We start from the raw sequence: 21,524 nt of genomic DNA on the forward strand, positions 1-21,524 counted from the left end.
TTTTATAGCTGGATACATTAGAAATCTGAAGAAACCTAGCTCTTAGGATGAAGACTTTTATGGACATTATTTAAAATGAATGGAAAAATTTGCAAATAAGTGGCTGATCTGCAGAACACATTGAAGAAATATATTAGATTGTACGGAGCAATGTATTAGTGATATAAAATATGAATTTCTTTTTCCCATCCCCTATATTCTGTACCCCTTATGTTTTAGTAAAAAAATAAAAATTTATTAAACAAAGGGGAGGTCCTCCACTTTAGTCTTGGTGTCTGCAGAGAGTGCCTTCGTTCTTAGCCAAGCGTGGCGACGTAGGACTACTGCAGAAAGTAAGGACCTAGCGGAGGTGTCCACCATGCTTCTGCTAGCATTAATCTGGTGGTGGGGCAGGCGGACTGCCTCTTCCTGGATGACCCTGAGGAAAATTTTCTGATCTTCAGGTAGCATAGGCATGAAGGTCGCCACTTTTTTCCACAACAGAAGTTGATAAGCAGCCATCATTGCAGCGTAATTTGCCACCTTCACTCTGAATGCAGCCGAGGTGTAAAACTTGTGCCCCATCACGTCTATCTTCCTACTTTCCTGATAGGAAGGGACCAAAAGTGTGTCCTGCTTAGGCTTAGCTTGCATCTCCTCCGTCACTAAAGACGACGGAGAGGGATGAGCCGAGAGGAAAGGACAAAGGTCATCCTTCATTCGATACAGGTTTTCCACCTTTCTGTTGGTAGCCGGGGTGGATGCAGGCTTCAAGTTTAAGCCCTTCCACAACTCAACAAAGTCATTGATCAATGGAAAGGCAACTGTAGGGAAAGGCAACTGTATATATCAATGGAAAGGCAACTGTATATATGTTGCAAGATTTTATCTGTGAATTTCATCTCTGTAGACGTCACATCTATTTCCAAGGCCTTAGCCATACGTTGGAGCAGCTTGTTATAGGCCCTGAAGTCATCTATAGGAGATCCTTCCTCTGTGGGGCCAATCTCTCTGTCAGGAGACTCAGATATCAGGGAGTCACTAGCTCGAGTACGATCAGTGCCTCTCGCCAAGTCTGTGTCAGACGGCAGCAGGGTCCTTCTTGAACCTGCATAAGAATAAGCCCACAGAAATGGAGACCTGGACTCTCTCCAGTAAGGGAGGTCTGAGTAAGAAGAACATTCCCTGTGACGGTAGAGAACGGGTTCATCAAGCAGACTATCATCCCTAGAGTAACTTCTATAAGAGTAGGGACTGTGCCAATGTCCGGAATGACCCCTCCGCTCTCTAGATGATCTGGGAGACCAAGAGTCATGAGAGAGTATCTAGGTCGCTCCAATGGTGTGGGGGGCTTCTCCACCAAAATCACATCCTCATTCTGAGTCGCCTTGGAGTGAGGAGTGCTGTGTAATGATAAATAGTCCCCTGAGCCCCTATGTCTCTTTTCCAGGGGTTCGGAACCGACCTCTTCCGGCCGACTCGAAGGGGAAGCCGACAGCATACTCTCCAAGACAGCCTTGCCTTGTTTACATGAATTCTTCCGCTTCTTTTTCTTCTTTTCCAGGCTGGATCCTGCTGAGCCTGGAGCCGGAGTCAGATCCGAGGGCTTCGGAACCAAGGAGGGATCCTCCTGACGTGAAGTCGGTGGAGTAGCAATCGGAACCGAAGGTGTTCGACTCCGAGGGGTCTTCGGGTTAGGAGTCCTCTAAGGGGAAGCCAAGACCGCGGTTGATGTCGAAGGTGGTCGACTTTGAGGAGTCTTCGGAACTGAAGGTTTTTGCTTGGAGTGGACGGCTGGTTCCAATGAGCTCCAAACCAAGGTGGCAGTCGGCTCTGGTGGTCTAGGTTCCGAATGACTCGGTGAAGGTCGGGGGCGAGGTGTTTTCGAGCCGGTGGAATCAGGGCCAGGTCGATTGGTGGAACCGTACGAGGCAGATGATGGTGCCGTAGCCGGTAAATCTGTGGCTGCCATAGTGCATTTCCAGAGGGAGGCTTGTAGTCGACCCGCCTGTTCTGCCCTGGCCTTGGGGGTAAAGGCACGGCAGGGCTTACAGGTTTGAGTGGTGTGGGTTTCCCCCAAGCAGTATAAGCAACTCGAATGGCCATCTGACCTTTCTATCACAGGATATGCAATGCTTGAACAGAGCTGTTTCCAACATCGCAACGAATTGAAGAGCTGGAAATCTCTACTATCGGCGGAGAAAGAGGAACTGAGGGTATGTTGGGGGTGCTCCGCCTCTTAGGAGCTGTTTTCAGCAGGAAAGATGGCCGCGCATGCGCACTGAGAGGTGAGAGCGCCCCCTAGTGATCTTGAGCTATAAAAATCTCTGAAATGGGCAGGCCTGCACGTACGCAGCCCCATGTGGGACTGCACAGGAAGACCGTCGATGAACAAATTGTTCATGTATGTCAAAGTAGCAGAAATATATATATATATATATAATATGACTCTAGCTCATCAATTCAGGGCTACAGGTCTGAAAGAATATATTGGCAACATTCAAAGCAAGCCCAGAACACTGCTTGAATTACAGGAGGTTGAGCCCTATATTTTATGAAAGGGGTGTATAGCTACTTAAGGTGGCCAAACTGTGGCTCAGGTGATGGAGCTTGTGGGATTTACTAAGACCCCGGTACATTTTCTCCCATAGTTTGAACACTGGCATAGAAAAATAATCCTTCAGTGGAAACACAGACATTATGGGTAGTTTATATTAATGGTTTTCAAAGTCTAGGTCAGGTCCCAAATGTGCGTCATAAAGCCAAAAGGGAGGAGGAAGGTGGTGAGGTGGGAGAGGAGACACCAGTGGGGCAGGAAAGACAGGTTGGTGGCCAATTTGGATCTCTGCATAATGTATAAAATGGGTATGAAATACAGCCTGCATCTCAATAATAAATGTATAATTACTGAACATGAAAAAGAGGCTATATTTATTTAGTGTTAACTCTCATGGTATTCCTGCATTTTACATTGGGAAAGAAGCATGGATTTATTTTGCAAGTGAGTTCTGATAAATACGTTGAGTTTAGAAGTGGGTCCCACCTCGAAGCATTTGAGAACCACTGGTTTACATTATTGCCTTGACATTGTTGAATTTCTTTCCTTCTTAAAGAAATACATACCTGATTCTGGCATCCTGACAATTGCACTGTCAATATAACCTGCTTCAGTGGTAACTGCAGATACTTCAAAAAGATAAGTAGTGTATGGCCTGAGATTAGTCACAACAAAACTAATAGGTTCATTCCAAACAGAGCTTAGTTTGCTGAGAGCAACGGTATTTGGGACTGATACAGTAGTTTTGCTAGATGTAGTTGAAGGAGTGGTAGTACTCCATAAAAATGATTCACTGTTATCCTGTCAACACAAATTATCACAAAATTTAATGTAATGTGGTCTTTAAAGTAATAGATGTATTAATCATTCAAAACACAACACAACCAAATATTTCTTTAAAAAAACAGGCAGCAAAACATCAGAATACACATGAACAACTACACATCTTAAACATGTAAAGTGAAATGTTTAATTACAGAAATAATTTCTTCTTACTTTGATGACCCACAAATGCAGATATTACTTCCTGTATCAGAGGATACAGCTCAAATTAGTGTTTACCTTCCAAATCTGCACTATAAATTAATATTATGAATCTGGATATGCCCGAAAGAACATTCCAATTCTTAATGAAATTCTTAAATTTTGTTTCTAGCATTCACTAACTATATCTGCCATAGTCAATATAAATTAACAAATTAGGCAGTCTAGTACTAAATACTGTAATTGCAGAACTGTACACAATTAAGTAATTTAACATATCTCAATCCTCTAGATTACTGCAAATACATTATTTCAGATAAATCCAAGATCTTAAATGACAACCATTAAAATAATATATTTTAAAAGCAGAAGACATTAACCTTGATGAGTTTGGAACAATTTCATTATTAATCCATATCTGCATACTTAACTGGGACTCTAAATAAATTTTAGGTATTCAGAATTCTTGTTCCTACCAATACTGTTACCACTACTTTCTTTCTTACCACATAATACTTAGCTTTCAACTATATTTCAAATATATAGGTATTTTCAACCATACCCCAGCTCTGTGTATGATCTTGAGGAATATGGATTTGAAGAAAGGGATTTTATATACCACTTCTGTGCCTAACAATCTAGGGGTAGCCACTTGACAATGAAGCTAAGCTAACCAGCAGATTTTGGAGACAAGGGCCTCCAACTCACATGATCTTCAACCCAATACCCATCCATCCCCCAAAACCCCCAGCCCAGTCCCCCCCCCACATCACCCATTAGCCACGCCCTACCCAGGAACAGAAGAAACTGATGCTATGCTTTTATACCACAGGCATTCTTAAAGGTAGTGTGGCAAGATGTGCAAACTCAACAAAACTTCCCAAACTCTTGCAGCTTGCCACGCTGCCTTTAAAGATGGGTGGAGAACTAGGAGAGAAGGCGTTAGACGCTCTGGCTCCTGGACAGGGATAGTGAAAAACCCCTGTCTAAGAAACCCAGTTGATGAGACTCCAGATGAAGAATTTCCTGGCAGCCATCCCGGCTTCTTTCACACTCATTCCCTCCTGCATTCCTTTAGAGGCCTTCTAGCATCAACTAAAAACTTTTTTTTATTTCAGAAGGTCTTCTTAAGTTAAATATTGTAAGTTTTTATTAGCTGGTATATATTTTAACTCCTTTTGTATCAATTTTAATGTTGTACTCTACCTTGCATGTTTGTTTTTAAATAGAAAGGTAGAGCATATTAACTATTGTAGTAAATAAATACTCTGTGGATTGTAAGGTACATTTTGTTGCATTCACAACTCTAAAAAAGACAATTAATAACCATTTAGTTTAAACAAATTATGAGCAAAAGAGGGGACAGAATCAAATTCTGAACTATTAAGTACTACACATTTTATAACATGAAGTTTTATTTTCAAGTAGAAAGCTTTCTTATACTGAAAAGTTCTTATACTGAAAAGTTCTATGAATCCATTCAAATAGCAGCACAGACTTCCTCCAGCACAAGGAAGCTTTCTCTCCCGCACAACATCTCTCTTTTGCCAGATCAAGGTTCCTAATCCTTGCACTAGAGCAGGACTCTGCCATTAGAGGTTTGGGTTTACATGATCCAGCCCAGTATGTCCCTCTAACCAAAACGTTTCATATGACTTACATTACATTCTGGTAATCTTCCAGATAGAAGGTCCTCCACTTTAACAGAGACATCTTTCACCACTATTCCACTCCTCGCATGCTTCACGCTAATTTTGAAAATGGTTATTTTCCCATTAGGCTGCCGTGGTAAAAACCAAATCAGATTAACCGCTGAGTGGTTGAAAGCTTCAACTGTGAGATTCACCACTTTACCTGGAGCTTTAACGCAAAAGGACAACCAAAACTCAGTAATATGAATATATCTGATACATGGTTAAATTACTATTAAGTTTAAAAGGCTTCAGAAAAAACATTTCATTATTCCTCCTTCTGATATACATCTATAATTTGAATCTTAGAAACCTGTTTTGTCTGAACATGCCAATCCTATAATATTGCATACAAAAGCTTGTCAAGAGTACTCTAACATTGCAACATACCAGGCATGTAGAGTTGTGCAGATACAGCTGCTCCAATGGCAGTATATGCTAAATGAGTAGTTCTCCCTAATCATGAGTCTCTTGCCTATTTTTATATTAAACAGCAGCTTTCCATGTCTTCTAGCTATGCTGTCTGTTTCTGCCATAGTAGCACATACCCACCACGCTGCAACATTTTTGGTTCAGGGGACACATTTATTTGCCATTATCGCAGGTGGTTGGATTGGGCATTAGTTACTTGAGGATTCCACCCCCAAGTGTAAATAGCAATGTGACGATAGCATAAACATCTTTTCCCTGCCTAGAGTGGACAGTAATTTCTCTGAAATTGTATCATTACAACAAACTATTTAACAATAAAAGTATGATCACCACCAAAACCAGCATACTCAAACAAATTAGGCAAAACTGTCTTTGTTCTATGCATTATCTATGCAGCTTTATAGCATATATTTACAGGAGGTAAACTGAGCTTCTTGGTAGGATGGAGAATCAACAACAACAACAGTAACAAAAAGTCTTGTGACACCTTAAAGGTTAATACATTTATTCTCGAGTGCCATAACAGTCTTTAAGGTGCTGCAAGACTCTTGTTATTTTAAACATGGCTACTCATATAGAACTATATTAATAGTTATTAATAAAAAGTCTCCAGAGAAAATATTTAAAGTCATCTTTTGCCTTTGTATAGTAATGATTTCTCCATAATAAGGACATCATGTAGCTATCTGGAATCTTTTAGGTCAATTGTGGCCCTCCATCTATTCAGGCCTCAATAACATGCACCAGATCAATAGCCTCTTCTGCAACTGGGCCATAAAAATATTTAGACACTGAGTTGTACCAGTTGAGGAGCAATTTGACATTACTTAGTTAAAGCTGGGCTAAGGCTTTTTTTAGCCCCCTTCTCCTTCCTTCTCCAAAAGGCAAAGGCACTTCTGCCCCTTACTATCCTTAATACAGCATCAATCCCTTCCTCCTAACCTTCCACCTACTGACCCTACTATCTTCCACAACCAGTGTTCCGCTCAGAGAGATTCAGTTTCTGCTCCAGACTGACATCCAACACCGCTCTGACTCAAGGACAACAGGATCAGGCAAAATGTGATTCAACCTCTCTTCTCTCCACTCCAAGAGCTTCATGCCACCCTCTGCAAATATCATCCCACAGCATTATTCTGCTCCAGCTTCCCTCTTTCTCTTTCCTACCTCCTCAGCTCAGCCCCACACCTCTTGCCCTTTCCTGGCAATCCTAAATCCCAGCCACTTTACCTCACTCCCTGCAATATCTTTAAATACAGCCCCCAGGTTTCAGTCCCAGATATTTTCTAGCCCTCATCAACTGCTACCTACCCCCTCTCTCATCTCTACATCTCCTTACTTTGGTCCCTGCCAGGACCAAACATATAGTAGTAATCCATAGGATTATTTATTTATTTATTTAAAATATTTAACAATTTATTTCCTTGAACTCAAGGCAGCAAGCAGCGCAACTACAAGTTACAGAATACATAATATAAAAGTACATTAACAGATGAAAAATAATGTACAGACTGAAAAACAGCAGCTTCCATAGTGTCATGTGAACTTTTCAATTTCTTAAAAGATGATTAGTAAGCAAAACAGTACATCAATTTACCACTTTCTGCAGTTTGAAATAGAAACGGATCACTAAATACTCCAATACCAGCACTGTTTTCAGCAGCAACCTGCAATAAACCAAAACAGTGATAAAAGAATAACACTTTAAGCCAACATTTACTGATATTCATGCTATTTATAAGGGTCATTTACATTTCTGAGAACTAAGAAAACTTCATATAAACACTGGAAACTGCTCCTGCGCAGTCATCCACCTTTATAATGAAGAGGAGCTGGAAAAAAGCACATTGATTATGTTGCACAGTTCTTTGTTTCAATGAAATGGAGATCAGATAGTGGCAATATATGATGAAATCACAATAAAGCAAAATCCAGCCCAAATAAAGAGGATTTGCTAAATTTCAGGCTAATAAGGGAAATTATGTGAAAAGCGGTATATTTTGCTTGGTAATATAATACCTAGTAATACTATAGAGACAGACTCTATAGTAAACATTTCTTGGACTTGCACTAAGAACAGTTAAATTAATAGGAAAATAGCCATGTTAAAACTTAATAAAATAACATTATAGACCTGAATTATTATATAATTATTTTATTATATAAAATAAAAATAAAATTATATCCACTTACCTTGAATTGACTTAGTTTTTTTCAATTTGGGGGGTGTCACCTCATTTTAAAAAGGGGATAGCAAAAAGATAATATCCAAAAGAAGTAAGAAAAAGATGAGAGGCAGGACAGGCTTTCATATGAAGACAGAACAAAATTATTTCAAGAATGTCAGTTCAGGAAAAAAACTGATTAAGAAGCAAGATTATATAAACACACACACAAAAGTTGTGGGTCACGTTTCCATATATCCTCTAAAAGCAGCATAATTAAATTAGAACATAGAATGAAATTGAAGAACAGAAGGTGTATTCAGCTACACAGTAGTCACACAGTGGCCAAGATCTGGGGTGTATATGAAGGAAAAAATGATGGCTGCTACGGGGGGAGTTAACAGCAACCTAAGAGCTATGAATGCAGATAGAAAGTGGGCTTCCCTGTCTCATTTAGACTTCAGTACAGCTCTCCATTCTCTCCACACTGAAGCTCAAATGTCTCTCTCCTCTCATCCATGACAGTTTTAGCCTCCTCCTGTATTGCTCTTGTCTTCCTATGCTGCAGCAAATCTGATGTGTCCTGCCTTTTATATAATAATTCCCCTTTGCTGTCAGAAGGTGATGTGATTGGAACTTGTTTATTTATGTTTATAGTTTCAGAAGACTGAATTGTTTATTTATTAAGGTTTTAACATAAAATTTTAATGTAAACGTAATCCTAATGTCATCTGCTCTGAGCCTGTCTGCGGGGGGAGCAGATGGCAACCATATCTACAGTCACTTCTCTGTAGTGACAATGCAATGAAGTAGGCATTGCATCATTGCTGACTCTCTATTTCTGTGTAGTGATATGAACATAGTAATTACAGATTACTGTGCTGAATTCAGTGATTCAGCACCATTTCCGACACTGGGAATGTTTATTTGTGGGGTTGCAGACTCAGAGCCCACATGGACTGACAACCACATGGTTCTATAAGCTGCACGACATGCAGATGCATACATTTAAGCCCATGCCACACATTTATCTATACAATGGGGTAGGTGCTCACTGCTCTACTGCTGTACTATATCATATGTACAGCATTTCTGGACTGTGAACATAATAAAAAGGCCCACTACAAAGTATGCTGAAACGCATACTTATTTTTTCATGGCATGCAAATGTTAATTATAAAGAGAAAGACAGAAAGTGCTATAAGCTGAATGATGAAAGAATACTAACTGCAAAACTTAACCTTTGATTTTTATAGTGATTAGAATAAAAATACAAGGAAGTTTTAAAACTTTAAGTTTTAAAAGAGCCAGTTTGGTGTAGTGATTAAGAGCAGAGGACTCTAATCTGGAGAGCTGGGTTTGATTCCCCACTCCTCCACGAAGACAGCTGGGTGACCTTGGGCGAGTCACAGTTCTCTGGAGCTCTCTCAGCCCCACCCACCTCACAGGGTGATTGTTGTGGGATAATAATAACACTTTGTAAACCGCTCTGAGTGGGCATTAAGTTGTCCTGAAGGGCGGAATATAAATCGAATGTTGTTGTTGTTGTTGTTGTTGTTGTTGTTATTACATCAAACTTCTACAATGTATGAATGTTCCAATGGAAAAGGTTAGTTTCTGCCCTTTTAATAAAGTATGATATTAATGATAAATGTGTTCATGTGTGGCTGGATCAATACTACATGGATGGAGGCTGAGGAATACATGGGAATGGGCATAAGCTATACAACTAAATTGGTGCTACAACTAATGTTAACTTCTGTAGGAGACATATCTTAAATATGAAACAGTTTATAATCGTCTAAAATGTGTGGACTCTTCATTAAACTTTTCATTAAACTTACATAAAATGTAAGCGCATAAAAGCATAATCATATTCATTCATTATTTTACCAAGACAATCCTCACCTGACCTACCTAAAAGAAGCAGCCAGCAACACATGGTTATCCTATTTTATCTTTTATCATTTAACTCCAGATCATACATTACTCATCATCAAATAAGACATTTATATATCTAAATATTAAAGTACTCTCTAACTTCAAACTACAAAACATAATGATACTGTACTTATGGCAAGATATTTATGTCTCATCAGTGCAAATTAGATTGAATGCCTGTGATTTAATCTGGAAAAAAATGAAAGAATTACTATTTTTAGCCAATTTTTAATATAAACTATATCACAACATAAACGCTTCAAGAGTCTGATAGACTGTTCAAAGGATTTTTGAAACCTTAAAAAAATGCCATGATTCAAAGCAGTAGTTAACTTGAGCTACTTAATAAATCCTACATTTACTTTACAGTTTACAAGTAATTAACAGACTAGAAAAATTACCTGAATTTCGTAAGTTGTTCCAGGGTTAAGATTAGTTAGAAGAACTTCCAAACTATCCGGCTTGGTGGTAACTTGAGTGTAAGTATTTTGCAGCCAAGGGCATACCTCTTTATATTTAACAATGTAGGATATAATCCTCCCATTTGGATGTGGTGGTGTGTTCCAAGAGAGAAGAATTCCTGCAGATCCAACTCGTTCTCCCGCAAGGAACACAGGAGGTCCTGGATCTGCGTAAGGACATCCTTTAACTAAATTGTAATCTATCACAGCTAATTCATAATAGCCAAAAGATCTGCTCTGCCAGGAAAGATCTTTTTGAGTTCTTAAAAATCAAAGTGCAGTTTGTGAAGCTGGTTTTCTTTAGAAATCTTATGAAAGATCAAATGCCTTTTGGAGCACCAAATACATTCTTTCTATAAGAATTTGAAAAATGGAATGCTGAAATATTCACAGTCAAAATAGACCTGATGCCAGTTTAGTTTTAAAAACATTATTAAAGCTCTGTAACATCTGGTATCTGCAGCTACAGATCTACATTATTCTGTGGAAGTGGATGACTGATATATTGAAACCAGAAAAACAACACATCACATTTTTAAAAGTATAAACAAGATATTTCAAGGGAAACAGCAAAGTGCAATATCATCACGAACTCACTGGTTACATTGGTTGTCACTGTTTTGCTGACAGGTGAACTGTAGGCTGAAGAGGAAACTGAAGAAACAGTCACATCATACAATGTTCCAGGAGTGATGTTTGAAATATCAGCCTAAAGTATGAAATTAAACCCATCAGAGCCACTTCTCTCAACTTATACAAAAACAAAAGTGATCACGAAACAAATTTCAAGGCTTACTAAGCAGTACAGTACAAATCACACTGTGTTTTACATTCATAGTAGCCTTTTTAAAAGACAAGAAAAGGCAACAACATTTAAAAAAGCAAGAGGCTCTTTCTATCACTGTATGGAAGGATTTACAGATTTCCCTTGTTAGTATCCCACCATGAAAACTCCAGACTATTCTGTTCATTTCTGCTGAGAAATCCTAGAAAATCCTTTTGAGCTGCCTTACCCTTAACAACACAATCCACAACAACCAATAGCTAACATTCACACAAAGTACCTGAGCCTTTGCAGTTCCAATAAAAAAGAGAAGCAAAAAACTACCAAAGCCCATGATAATTATAATAATTCTTTCAAACACTGGAATCAACGATGCTGCTATAACTTTGTGATGGCTTAACAGGGAAATGTTGCCTGCATTAATGATTTAAGGCTAGATCTTCCTGGCAAGTATACAATTAATGAGCCTGTATTACTCAATAGCTCTGCCCTGCCTTTGTTAAACTATTCATGAACCCTTAAATGACTGGCGAGAGGTCTATGGCAGACTTTGCTGAAGTATCATAACTGTTGTTAAGGCAACAAACCATAGATGTTGAAATTTGCTCTCACAAATTTGGCATGTGTACTTTTGCATTCTCATCTATGTTTAAAAGCTTCAAATGAGAATGTCATGCTTGGCCAATTTTCCTATCATCACAGTATATAAATAATCCTGACCATCCAAGCACTGTTTTAAAAAGCCCTCACGTACCTGATACTCCCCGCCTCCCACATCTAGGACAGAGACAAAGCCATGAAGAGGTGTGAGATTCACATGAAACCTTTGCACACTTCCATGTGGTAGTCTCCAGTGCAGAGAAAAGGAATGTGGTGACACATTGAAAACGTTTAGTTCCTGTGGCTCTTCAGGCACTTAAAAGAGAATGGCATCGTTATTCGTTTCCTTGAAATGGATTATGTACAAAAAATCAAGCTGGAAAATGGCCAGCACCCTACGAACAGCTATCCACATGAATCAACAAGCTATATGAACTCTTGCTGAACATTTGATTGGTGCTGTCAATTTTGACAGAATCTATCATGTGAAGGGTATGGGTGCCTCTATTCAATTCCCCATCCCAAACATGGGATTGGCAGTGCCAAAGCTGACCCAAATCTGCATTAGAGAAATTGTGCTTGACACTGTTCTAGCAAGAATCACGCCATGTGAAACTGCAAGTGCTCAGGGTAGGATGTTTATCTTGTGTATATAGACTGTATTCAGCACAATCTATGCCCACAGAATCCTACCTTCCAAATACAGATTACTCTTACTAGATAAGGGCAGATCACTATTGCTAGAACAGGCTTATAGAAATATATATAAAAACTACATACCTGACTACAGTTACGATTGTCTTCTCAAGCCCTGCTGTCTGTGCCCCTGAAGAGATGAAGAGGGTGGCAACCAGAGACAGAGCTTTTTCAGTGGTGGCATCTCACCTTTGGAATGCCCTCCACCTTGAGAATTGCCTGGGGCCTACTTGTGCCTTTAAGCGCCAAGAAAAACATTTTTCTTTACTCAGACTTTTAACTAGGGGTACTGGTTTTTTAGCTGTTCTGTGATCTGCTTCTAACTTGATTGCTGTTCAGTTTTATGTGCTTTTATGCTCTAGTTTGCTTTTATCTGCTGTTTTATTGGAACGTTTTATTGACTGGGATTGTTTTATTGATATGTTTTTATTGTTTGCTTGGCTTTGCTTTATTGTTGTGATCCACTAAAAGCAGGTCTGGAGAGAAAGCATGCAAATGTTCTAAATAAATAAATATAAAAGATTATAAAATGCGTATATACATTATTATATTTATATTTTCATTTCTTAAGTATTTTTGTTTTACGTATACATGTTTGTATTACACCTCTTTACCACCTACTTCTAAAAGCACAGGGGAACAATGGTTTAGAATAGATATCAACAAACAATTTAGAACTACCAACAAGTAAAATATGCTCAAAAATAGGCAAAACATTTTTTTAAAAAAAATACAAAACCAATCTCATAATATAAGTAGTACAATTTCAGATTTTCATTTTTAAATTTCCTAATAGTCAACAAATCTTCCTTTAATGAGGTCTTAGCTTCAAACTAGACATTACACATTTTAATAAGGCAGGGAACACAGACCAAATAATGTTCCCTGCAGTCACACAGCAGCTGTAAGTATTTGCCTTTTAAAGAGGTGCAGGAGCCCTATTCTGCTCAGGATCACATAGTGGAAGGCCTCCTGCAAGGGAATGGAATCCCCCAGAACCAAAGTGAAGCAAGAAAACCAACATCACACCAGAGAATCACATCCATTTCTCCCAAACAAAACTGAAGCAAGGGACACTGTTGGAACTGCCTTGCACTTTTAGCTGGGTACTGCTTGGTTCTGTTTTGTGGTGTTCCGCCATTGGTTGAACCTAGTGCCTGGCCGCTATGCATGACACCGGTCCTGTTGAGCTCACAGAATTGACCCCCAGGGTCCAATCTTTCTAAAACTTGGGTGGGCTTTAGAGGACATTCAGGAGCAGGTTCCTAGAAAATTTGGTGGAGTTTGTTTGAAGAATGCCACACCCAGCCCCCTGGACATCTCCCAGCTAGTTTTTTCCACAGGGAATAACGAAAAGTGGCTGGGGCCCATAGAATTGTCCTCCAGGGTCCAATCTTTATGAAACTTGGCAGGTCTTTAGAAAACAGCCAGGAGTAGGTTCCCTACAAATTTGGTGAAGTTAGGTTTAAAATGACTCTCCATCCACCCTCTCTGCAAAAAGGAAAGAACTGCTGTATCTTTGTAAAGAAACAGAAAAGGAAGAGCCAAGCCCTGTTTACTGAATTTTACCAAACTAATTTGATAAAATTGACATTGATATTCTGAATCTGATTTGGTATTCATTATTTTGATCTGGAATACCCAGATTTTATCAAACCAAACAGCATACCCCTACTACCCAGAATTTCTTTCTCAGAGGCTCTGTTGCACATAACTCCACTGTATGAATAGATACATCTGACAGGGTATTCTCAGCAGTGGCACCAGAAACATAGAACTTCAGATAACAGATAAAGATTATCCTGTTCAACAGAGCATTCAGTTTATAACATACTTATTTGTTTCTGGATTTATATTATGCTTTGTTGCTTACTTCTAATTTGAGTTACTTGGGGTAACTGTGTTTATTCTGTTAACCTACTTATTAGTTATCCTGATTCCAGTATCCTGGTATTAGTTTTCAAATGTTTTAATGTGCCTTGAGGCTTTGGAAGAAGATTACATATATTTTGATAAACAAAATAAGAATAAATAATATGAAGACATATAGAAAAATGGTATTTGCAAGCTAGATATAAATATATACTATTAAAAACAGAATCCAAGACGAAAGCCTAGCTGGATCTGAAAATCTACAAATCAGAAAAGGGAATGAATGATTCCTATTACCTATTCACCAACTGAATAAATATAAATAAATATTATATATATTTCAAGGTATTACGCTTTCATATTTTTTTAAAAAACGTATCACATTTACTATTACATTCATTTGCATATCAGAAAAATAGATATGACATTCATACTTGAATCAAGAGGGGAACTTGAGAGCTATGAATTGTAAATAAATGAAATATAATAATAATAACAACATTCAATTTATATACAGCCCTTCAGGACAACTTAATGCCAACTCAGAGCGGTTTACAAAGTATGTTATTATTATCCCCACAACAAACACCCTGTGAGGTGGGTGGGGCTGAGAGAGCTCCTAGAAGCTGTGACTAGCCCAAGGTCACCCAGCTGGCTTCAAGTGGAGGAGTGAGGAATCAAACTCGGCTCTCCAGATTAGAGTCCCGTGCTCTTAACCACTACACCAAACTGGCTCTCTTATATCAATTATATAACTTATATATAAGAAACATGTACAGTTTTGCTTCTAAAATATGGGTCTAGTATCTCCATTGTAATAAAATACGCAATCTGGAGTACAAGGCAGCTCTGTATATGAAAAACTACAGTTTTTCAGGCTATTACATAAAAATATGGTGTAAAGCTAGTGCGGCATAGTGGATATAGTGTCAGACTAGGATCCTGAGTTCAACTCCCCACTCTACCATGGAAACTCACTGGGTGAGCTTGATCCAGTCACATTCTCTCATTTTAGCCTACTTCAAAGGGCTGTTGTGCATAATGGAGGGGAGAACGGGGCCACTAGACAAAAATGTTGGAAGCTACTGTTTGAAGCCACTTTAGTCACTGTTGGAGAGAAATGTGGAGTAAAAATAAATAATGCATACTTGCATACAGATAAAACTTTTGCAGAACCATCTTGCACTGCAAATGCAGCATTTCCTGACAGGGAGAGTTATTTTTTTTAAAAAAATTAGCCAGTCCCCTTTTGCATAAACTCCTGGGCTAAAGATTCAATCAAAATAATTATCTAGCTGCACATTAATAAATAACCATAGTAATAGAAAAAATACAAACCTGTACTGATTTCAGTAAAGGCAATTTCACCTTCAATAGATCCTTTTACTCTTTGCAATGTGAAATTATAACTCTCACCGGCCATCAGATCTGTAATGGTGTGATTTGTCTGAGTTTTCAAAATAATATATTCCTTTGTGAATGTAGTATTTGATAGGGATGCTTTATAATGTGTAAAGTTGGTCTTCACTGGTTTCCAGATTAACACAGCAGTTGAAGTATTTACCTCTTTTAAGGTTAGAGTACATATCCCCGCAGGTTCTGGTTAAAAATGGGGCAAAGACAACCGATTATATATAGAAAAACAAAAACAGATTAAATAAAAATCTTTCATGGCAAGAGCACATACAAGCTGTTCTTAGAACACCTGTGACTCTGATGATATTAAATTAGTTTTAAGTGGTATACTCTGGAAATGGATGCATAACAGCACTTGATTACCAATGAAGTTCAATAGATTCTGAACTTGGACCTGAAATAATTAGGTTCAAATCCTAGCTTAATCAAAAAATCATTGTATTGCCTTGGACAAGTCATCATCCTTCAATACTGTTTAATTGTCTGATAAATGAAAACAATAAAAATATCATATAGAGCTGTAGAGAAACTCAAATAAGAGTTTTCATAACACAATAAAATTGTTCAGAATAAAAGAGTGTCAAATCAGCTTGATATGAAAGGATATATTTGAAAGCATTTACTGTAAATGTTAATGGACTTGAAAGTTACTGTTCCACAAATCACTGTAGACAGTGGCTGGGGTCCAAAAAGTCCTCTGTATGAGCAGAGCATGTTTTATGAGAAGAAGACACTTGTAAACTTTGAACCAATGAAGCTGCTTTATACTTAATGAGACTCTTTCACCTGTGTCTTACGAAAATACGAATGTGTTAATATACTTTTATGTGTTTTTAACATTATAATTATTTATTGTTCATGTTTCACTTATGTATTTTATTCGCTCAGTTACGATGGCCTTTGGTCACATGCAATAAACATTATTCTGATTCTGACTTAATGAGACCATTGGTCCATCAAAGGCAGTATTGTCTATCAAACTAGGGTCTCAGGCTGAGGTCTTTCACATCAATTACTTCACAATCCTGTTTACTGAACCTTGGACCTTCTGCTTGCAAAGCAGATATGACTTGAGCCAAAGTCTCTCCTTATGAAGATGCCGCTCTTCTGACTGTCTCCCCATGTGCCACACCAAATCCCTCTCTAGAGGAACCTCAACATTTAGCAATGTCTTTTCAGGAAGTACAAGGAGCTGTAGTGAGAAGGGTAATTAGAAAAGCCCTAGCGCATTTATGATATTCCCTACATGCCAATGTGTTCCCTAGGCAAAATGTACTGAGATAGTGTTAGGTGGGTAGCCGTAAGTCTCTCTACATGAGACACCTGGGAGCATGTTTGTCAAGTGCTGGGAGACACAATGTTAGCTGGAAAGTGTAGCTTTAAAAGACAGAGCCAGCAGCGATCACTCCAGAGGGGACAGATTCTCTCACAGCTCTCCATTGCCTCTGGCATGCTGGACTGTCTCCCCTTCCGGAGCCTTTGCCCTGCAGTTCTTGCTGTTTAAAATTTTCAGCCAAACTCTACGAGATGGCAGACGAGTGAATTTCACATGTTGGGTCTTGCAAGCTTTCCTGGGAGGGGTAGTTTTAAAAAAAAAAAAACCCAATCACTCGACGTGATTATCAGCCAGAGAGAATCGCAACGGTAGGTTCTCTCTCTCTCTTTCTTTCAAAAATCCTCCAGGAGCTAAGGATGAGGGTGGTGGTGGTGGGGGAACAAAGGAACATGAGGCAGGAAAAAAACCAAGGTGTTTTGTATGAGAGAGAGAATCCCAGTCCCTCCCATTGTTCTTCTCCTGGTGGGGAATTGCAGCGCTGATTCTCTCTCTCTCTCTCTCTCTCTCTCTCTCTCTCTCTCTCTCTCTGCTTTTTTCTGCCTCCTGTTACATCCCACCTCCACCCCATCTCTGAGCTCCTGAAGGAAAACCGAGCCAAGTGGATTTTTGGAAGAGAGAATCTCTCCAGTTGAGTGGCTGTTCTTTGTAAGAAAATCCACTCTGCTCAGTTTTCTTTAAGGAGCTAAGAGATGCGGGGGTGGGGGGATGTAACAGGAGGCGGGGGGGGGGAAGCCAAGAGAGAAAATCAGCACTGTGATTCCCCGCCGTGAGAAGAACAATGGGAGGGACTGGGGTTTTCTTGTCTGCGCAAAACACTTCGGCCTTTTCGTGCCCCCTGTTTCATTGTTCCCCATCCACATCCTGAGCTCCCAAAGGATTTTAGAAACAGAGAAAGAGAGAGAGAGAGAGAGAGAGAGAGAGAGAGAGAGAGAGAGAGAGAGAGAGAGAGTCCATCTGGTTGTGATTATCCCCAGCTGAGAATCACATTGAGCAGCTGTTTTTTTTTTTTTTAAACTACACTTCCCAGAGAACCTTGCAGGACCTGACACACACCCGCACATCTCATGTAGTTTCACTCTTTGAATTAACTGAGCCTCAGCAGGGCAAAGGCTCCAGAAGAGGAAACAGTACAGCACGCCAGAGGCGGTGGAAGGCTGAGAGAGAATTCATCCCTTCTGGAGCAATCTCCGCCGGCTCTGTCATTTAAAACTACGTTTCCCAGCTAACACTACATCTCCCGAAACGTGAAGAACATGTGTCAAAGTCTTGTTTAGAGAGATTCCATGTTGGTCGGTAGTAGAACAGCAAGATTCGGGTCCTGTAGTTGGTCTTTAAGGTGCTACTGTACTGAGATAGAAGACTCTAAACAAGAATTTCATGTTAGGGATCATTTACATAGCAGAATTACTTCTAAACAGCAGATCTCCAGATGATTCAAACAAGCCAAAATAGAGGGGGAAATCATACTCTCACTTCACTTTACCACAGAGAATGTATACTCTAACACTACTGGCAGAATTTGCCCATTTACATGAATGGCTGAAGTTTGTAGGACTATTTGTGATTAATTTGCTTTCATTTGCTTTGGTTTTATATGATTTTAGCCAAACTTCTGGAAATGTATCAAGAACAGGCAAGTCAGGAATTGCATTCAAAATGCAATAAACTACTCTTTAAAGAAAACTAGAGCATCCATACATGGCTTGCTCAGTTTGCTTAACATAGTCAGGCTTATATGAAATTGCATTTGTGCCCATCGTTTCACATTTAATCTCAAAATTTCTTGTAACAATGTCCATTTTTTAAAAGGCTAAATTCATTTACAATGCACTATTTCAAAATAAAATTATATAGAACTGATCATGCAGTTACTTGTGGTGACTTTTTTCTCCACAGCCACACTGAAATCTTTCCCTTTAATCGTCTTTAACTGAAAGACATAATCTGTTCCAGACATCAGATTTTTCACTACGGCTCTGCTGTCATAAATCATGGTAGTAAGAAGAGTTTCACTGCCAGTTGTGCAACGATAGGAAAGCTAGAGAGGAAAAACATATTTTGGAGTCACACTCCATCTATGCTTACTTGTGGAATCTATAATCAAGGCAGTAAGGGGGAAATGATAAAGGGGTAGACTGATAATATACCAATCACTAATTCAAACACAGCTAAAGAGCAACCATGGAGAATGAAAAACACTTTCACATCTTTAAACCTAAATATATCAACAAAGATTCTATGTAATAGCATCTCGAATGTCAGTGCAATCCTTTTCTCTTAATCAGGAGAGTGTCTCAATAAATTCATACTACATCTATTATTTTTATCAGCACTACATTTGGGAGAACTCAAATAGATTTTCCTCAGATCGGTCTGTTAGAATAATATGTGAGTAATCAGACCTAGACAAAAATAATTTGAAATACTGGACAAGAAACTGAGAAATGTTATGAGGTTGGATCCAGGCCAGCATTTTCACTCAGTCCTGCCCAATTACCACAGCTCCCATCCCACACAACTTTGGTACATATAGATTCCATTTTTTGTTGGTCAAAGAGGCCCCCTCACCCCTTGCCCAGCTATGAAAAGCTGGTCAGATCCAGCCCCTCTTCAGGGTGACTGCCTCAATTCAGAGATGAGAAAAGGAAACTGATATGAACATCAACCCAAGTAAAATCACACTCTTACAACTAAAAGATTTATGGAGATATTTGTCTGACCATTCATTTGTGTACAACAATTACTCAAATTATAGTACATTGCAAAATATTAAAGGAAAAAGTGGAGTGAATTTTTTTAAGATTATGAAGAAAAAACATTTTTAAAGGAATTTTAGTAGCATCTTCACACAGCCAAGTCCTAAACATGTAATGGAAATTAGATAAACTGTGATGATTAATTTTAAATGATTGGTAAAATAATCCTATTTGTGCAGGTGCACTTTGCTAAGCAACCACTCTACCAAAGACTTCTTCATTAATATTTTATGTGTAATCTCATTTATTCAGAAGGAACACTGCCTAGTATGCCTGCATGCTCTACAGTATGTCAGACAATAACATTATGTCATTAGGATTAATATTAAATGCCATTTTTCTTTTCATAATACATTTAAACAGCTTTCTTGCCAAATACAAACAATCTCAAGAGAGCTATCAGAATACAATCATACTTTAAAAATAAATTTAACTTGTTCTTGAAAGTCTGACAAGGCTAATTTGTGACTGATATTTTTTCTTACTCAGCAAAGAAAAAAGCAGTGCTTAATACAGCTACTAACCTAAGTTATTTTCTTAAGGGACTGCATATATTGGTGCAATTCAGCAAACTTCTAAAACCAGTTGTTGGAAATATACCTTATTTTTTAAAATTAGAAATTGATAATATTCACAATCGTTTTCTGAAAGTGCTCCGCAACTGTGATATGCAGGAAAAATGTTCCTATGTGTTTATATCTATAGTATTTAAACACAGGATGTGGCTAGGCTAGGAAACCAAGAGCACAGAAAGAGGTTGTACACCCCATGCTGTTTTTGCGCAACATTCTTTATGGTCTTGTATTAAATGATCACTGCTATCTGCCAATCACACTGATCACCTGTTAAATTGTCAGGAGGCCAGGTCTGCTGGCACACATTTCCCATTCCCCATGCCTAATTAGACTGGAAAGCTGTCAGCTGAAAATGCTGCAAATCTGTTTGGTGACATGCTTTCCAAATATAAAAATGATGCAGGCATTCCAAGTGCCAGTCAACATGCCCCAACATACTTCCTTATATACTGATATTTAGGGAGAATACAGAGCAAATGCATGAGATCAATTTCATGGATCACAGTAACTACCTTTATGCTATTTTTGTTTATTTATTTTAACCAGATCTCCCTCTATGATTTTTAATACGCATTACTGGCATCTGGAAAATGCAAATTCAGTAATAATTACTGATGTTGTATGTTCTCACCTCAAAATTATCGAATCCTCCACCTGGCAATTTCCACACCAAATAAACTGTGCTTTCTTCTACTCCAAAAGCTTGTAAATCTGATGGTGGACCTGGATCTGAAATCAGATACATATATTTAATACCAATGTAAAAAATATTCAAGCTAAAAGAGTATAAATTTGGAGAAAATGATTAACAATAAATTAAGATTTACATTTTATATTTTAACAGACTAATTCCAGAAAGGTAGCCAAGTTAGTCTGCTGCAGCCAATATAACAAACAAAGAGTTCTAGGACATGTTAAAGAAAAATGAATTTATTTTGGTGTAAAGCTTTTGTAAGCTAAAGCCTATACTGTTAGATACATGAAGCTCTGGCTCATGAAAGATTTTTTTTTCACTTTGAAAGAATATAAGATACAATGCATTCATTGATTCACATTACATTTTTATAGAGAGCTAGTGCTATATACTGGTTAGAGAGCTGGAATAGGATCTGGGAGACCCAGGTTTGAATCCCCATTCTGCTATGGAAGCTTGCTGGGTGACATACTATCACCTTAACCTACCTCACTGGGTTGTTGTGAGGATAAAATGGAAGAGTGGAGCATGATGTAAACTGCTTGGGCCCCCATTGGGGAGAAAGGTGGGGTATAAAATAAGTTT

At 38.5% G+C, this 21,524-nt stretch overlaps 1 protein-coding gene across 1 annotated transcript in view; it reads right to left on the reverse strand.

Annotated features, from left to right (window-relative positions):
• Positions 1–21,524, reverse strand: part of PTPRQ (protein tyrosine phosphatase receptor type Q) — a 197,034-nt gene that overhangs the window by 143,981 nt on the left and 31,529 nt on the right. The window contains exons 8-14 of the mRNA XM_054989033.1: positions 15,501–15,761; positions 11,749–11,909; positions 10,808–10,919; positions 10,151–10,377; positions 7,241–7,310; positions 5,181–5,380; positions 3,103–3,337 (exon numbers count right to left, since the gene is read on the reverse strand). Of these exons, the coding sequence (XP_054845008.1) occupies positions 3,103–3,337; positions 5,181–5,380; positions 7,241–7,310; positions 10,151–10,377; positions 10,808–10,919; positions 11,749–11,909; positions 15,501–15,761 (1,266 nt within the window). The remainder of the gene's footprint in view (positions 1–3,102; positions 3,338–5,180; positions 5,381–7,240; positions 7,311–10,150; positions 10,378–10,807; positions 10,920–11,748; positions 11,910–15,500; positions 15,762–21,524) is intronic.

The sequence above is a fragment of the Eublepharis macularius genome, chromosome 9, assembly GCF_028583425.1.
Source record: "Eublepharis macularius isolate TG4126 chromosome 9, MPM_Emac_v1.0, whole genome shotgun sequence".
NCBI lineage: Eukaryota > Metazoa > Chordata > Lepidosauria > Squamata > Eublepharidae > Eublepharis > Eublepharis macularius.